Here is a 1966-nt window from a genome sequence, read left to right as displayed (position 1 = left end):
CGGATCAGCTCCATGTCGGGGACGAAGTGCATAGCGACGATGAAGACAGCGCCGAAGGAGATGCAGGAGAGGGAGGAGAAGAACGTCTGCCATCGGCTATAGACCTTGGTCTGACAGCGGAGCCAGAACAGTCCGTAGCAAGCGACGATCTGAACCAGGAAGGCGAAGAAGGCGATGTAGCTGACGACCCCCGCCTTGTGGCTGCGGACCAGCGACCAGTCGAAGGCGATGACGGTGAAAGTGAAGAAGAAGGTGATGAGAGACCCTGTGAGCTGCTGCCCACGGATCGACTGATTCCTAAGCGTGACGTAGATGTCCTCCAGCTCCTCGTCAACGAACCTCATCGACAGCGTCTTGAGAGGCTTCTGCGCTTGCTGGAAGAGAGTGTCAACTGGGAGCTCCTCCACTGCCTGATACATGTGCTTGTCCCTCTTGACCTCCCTCGGCATGAAGGGAGACTTCCATGAAGCCTTCTGGATCTTAGCGACGAGGTCATGGGAAGATCCTTCATCCGACGAGCTGCACGTCTCTTCCCAGTCGTCGCTCCCCTCCGTGTCATGTGAACTGGACCGGGGCAGGGCGTCTGAGTTGAGGCGCTGGAGGAATTCTTCCTTCTTGTCCATGGAGTTGCGACGACGATGGTTGCTGGTATCAGCCTGAGCCTCCTCGTTGGACTCGAAGATGATGTTGGACTGCATGAAGCCCTTCGAGCCGTGGAAGCTCTGCGAGAACTTGTCGATGTCGACGATGTGCGAGAAGGCAGACGTCCTGAACATCTGCCATATCGTCATCTCCCCTTTGCCTTTGACCTGAAGGGCAAGGCATAGTCAGCACGACCTCTCCCAATCACAGCAGCAGGCTGCTGCCACACTCACCTCGACCTTCCCCAGCCTCTTCATGACAGCCTTCTCCCGCTTGAAGCTCAACGTGTAGGCTTCATCTGCCAGCAGCTCCCTGGTGCACGACGACAACTTGAGCAGTTCTGCTGTCTCGTTGGAGAGGATGATACTGCAGTACGCCTCTCTGTCCGGTAGCTGCATATCCCAGTTGGCCTTGCTCTTCTCCCCAGCTGCGATGCTCTTCATCCTTGCGGCCGTGTTTACCGTGTCCCCGAACAGACGGAACCTCGGCGTATCTCTGCCTGCGATCCCCGCGAAGCAGCAGCCGCTATGGATCCCCATCCTCAGTCTCACCTCCTTGCCAGATGACCAGGTCATCCCCTTTACGCATCGCTGCAGTGATAGGGACAGGCGGGCCAGCACCTGAGCATGCCGCGAGCACTTGTCGGGCACACCGGACGCCACCATGTACTCTGCCCCTATCGTCTCCACCTTGAACGCGTTCCTGTGCCGATGGACCTCAGAGTCCATGGCGCGGAAGAAGGAGTTGAGATCTTTGACCATCTCCTCCGCCTTCAGCCCCGAGTCCTCGATGTTCACTCGCACGAACAGCACGCTCGTGCTTTCGTGGTAGTTGCCGAACTCGTTCGACTCCAGGTTCTTCTTGGAAGTCACGTTCTCGCACGTCCTCCCCAGCAGGAACTCAGCGGCTGCTGAGGGCAGCATGTGCTTGAGGATAGACTCGAAATGCTTCCTGTAGAACTTACTCCTTGAAACAGAGAGGAACTGCAGCCGATAGCTTTGCTCCCTCCTCCATGAAACGATCATTGACACCACCCCGATGCCAACGGCTGTCGGCAGCTTCTCCATCGTCAGTACACAGTCTGATCCCCCGAATAGGGCGATCATCCCCGTGATGGTGAAGCAAGACAAGATCCAAGTTGCTGTGTGGATGAATCTGAACTGCATCAGCACCCCGAAGCATGCAAGGAGCCACTCAACTTGCGAGATGCTCCATAGAGACACCTGCCCCCAGGGATACATTGGAGCGCATGCCATCTGGACTTGCATGATCACCACAAACCACATGAAGTTTTTCTCCATGATCGCCTTGTACTTCTCATCTT

At 56.5% G+C, this 1966-nt stretch overlaps 1 protein-coding gene across 1 annotated transcript; it reads right to left on the bottom strand.

Annotated features, from left to right (window-relative positions):
* Positions 1-1076: 1076 nt before the first annotated feature.
* GUITHDRAFT_49352 (hypothetical protein) lies at positions 1077-1406 on the bottom strand (the record flags this gene model as incomplete). Its single annotated transcript, XM_005838886.1, has 1 exon — positions 1077-1406. A coding segment is annotated over one exon (330 nt), but the record flags the coding sequence as incomplete, so codon positions are not given.
* Positions 1407-1966: the final 560 nt, after the last annotated feature.

Source organism: Guillardia theta (genome assembly GCF_000315625.1).
Source record: "Guillardia theta CCMP2712 unplaced genomic scaffold GUITHscaffold_10, whole genome shotgun sequence".
NCBI lineage: Eukaryota > Cryptophyceae > Pyrenomonadales > Geminigeraceae > Guillardia > Guillardia theta.
This window is presented reverse-complemented; position numbering and strand designations above follow the sequence as displayed.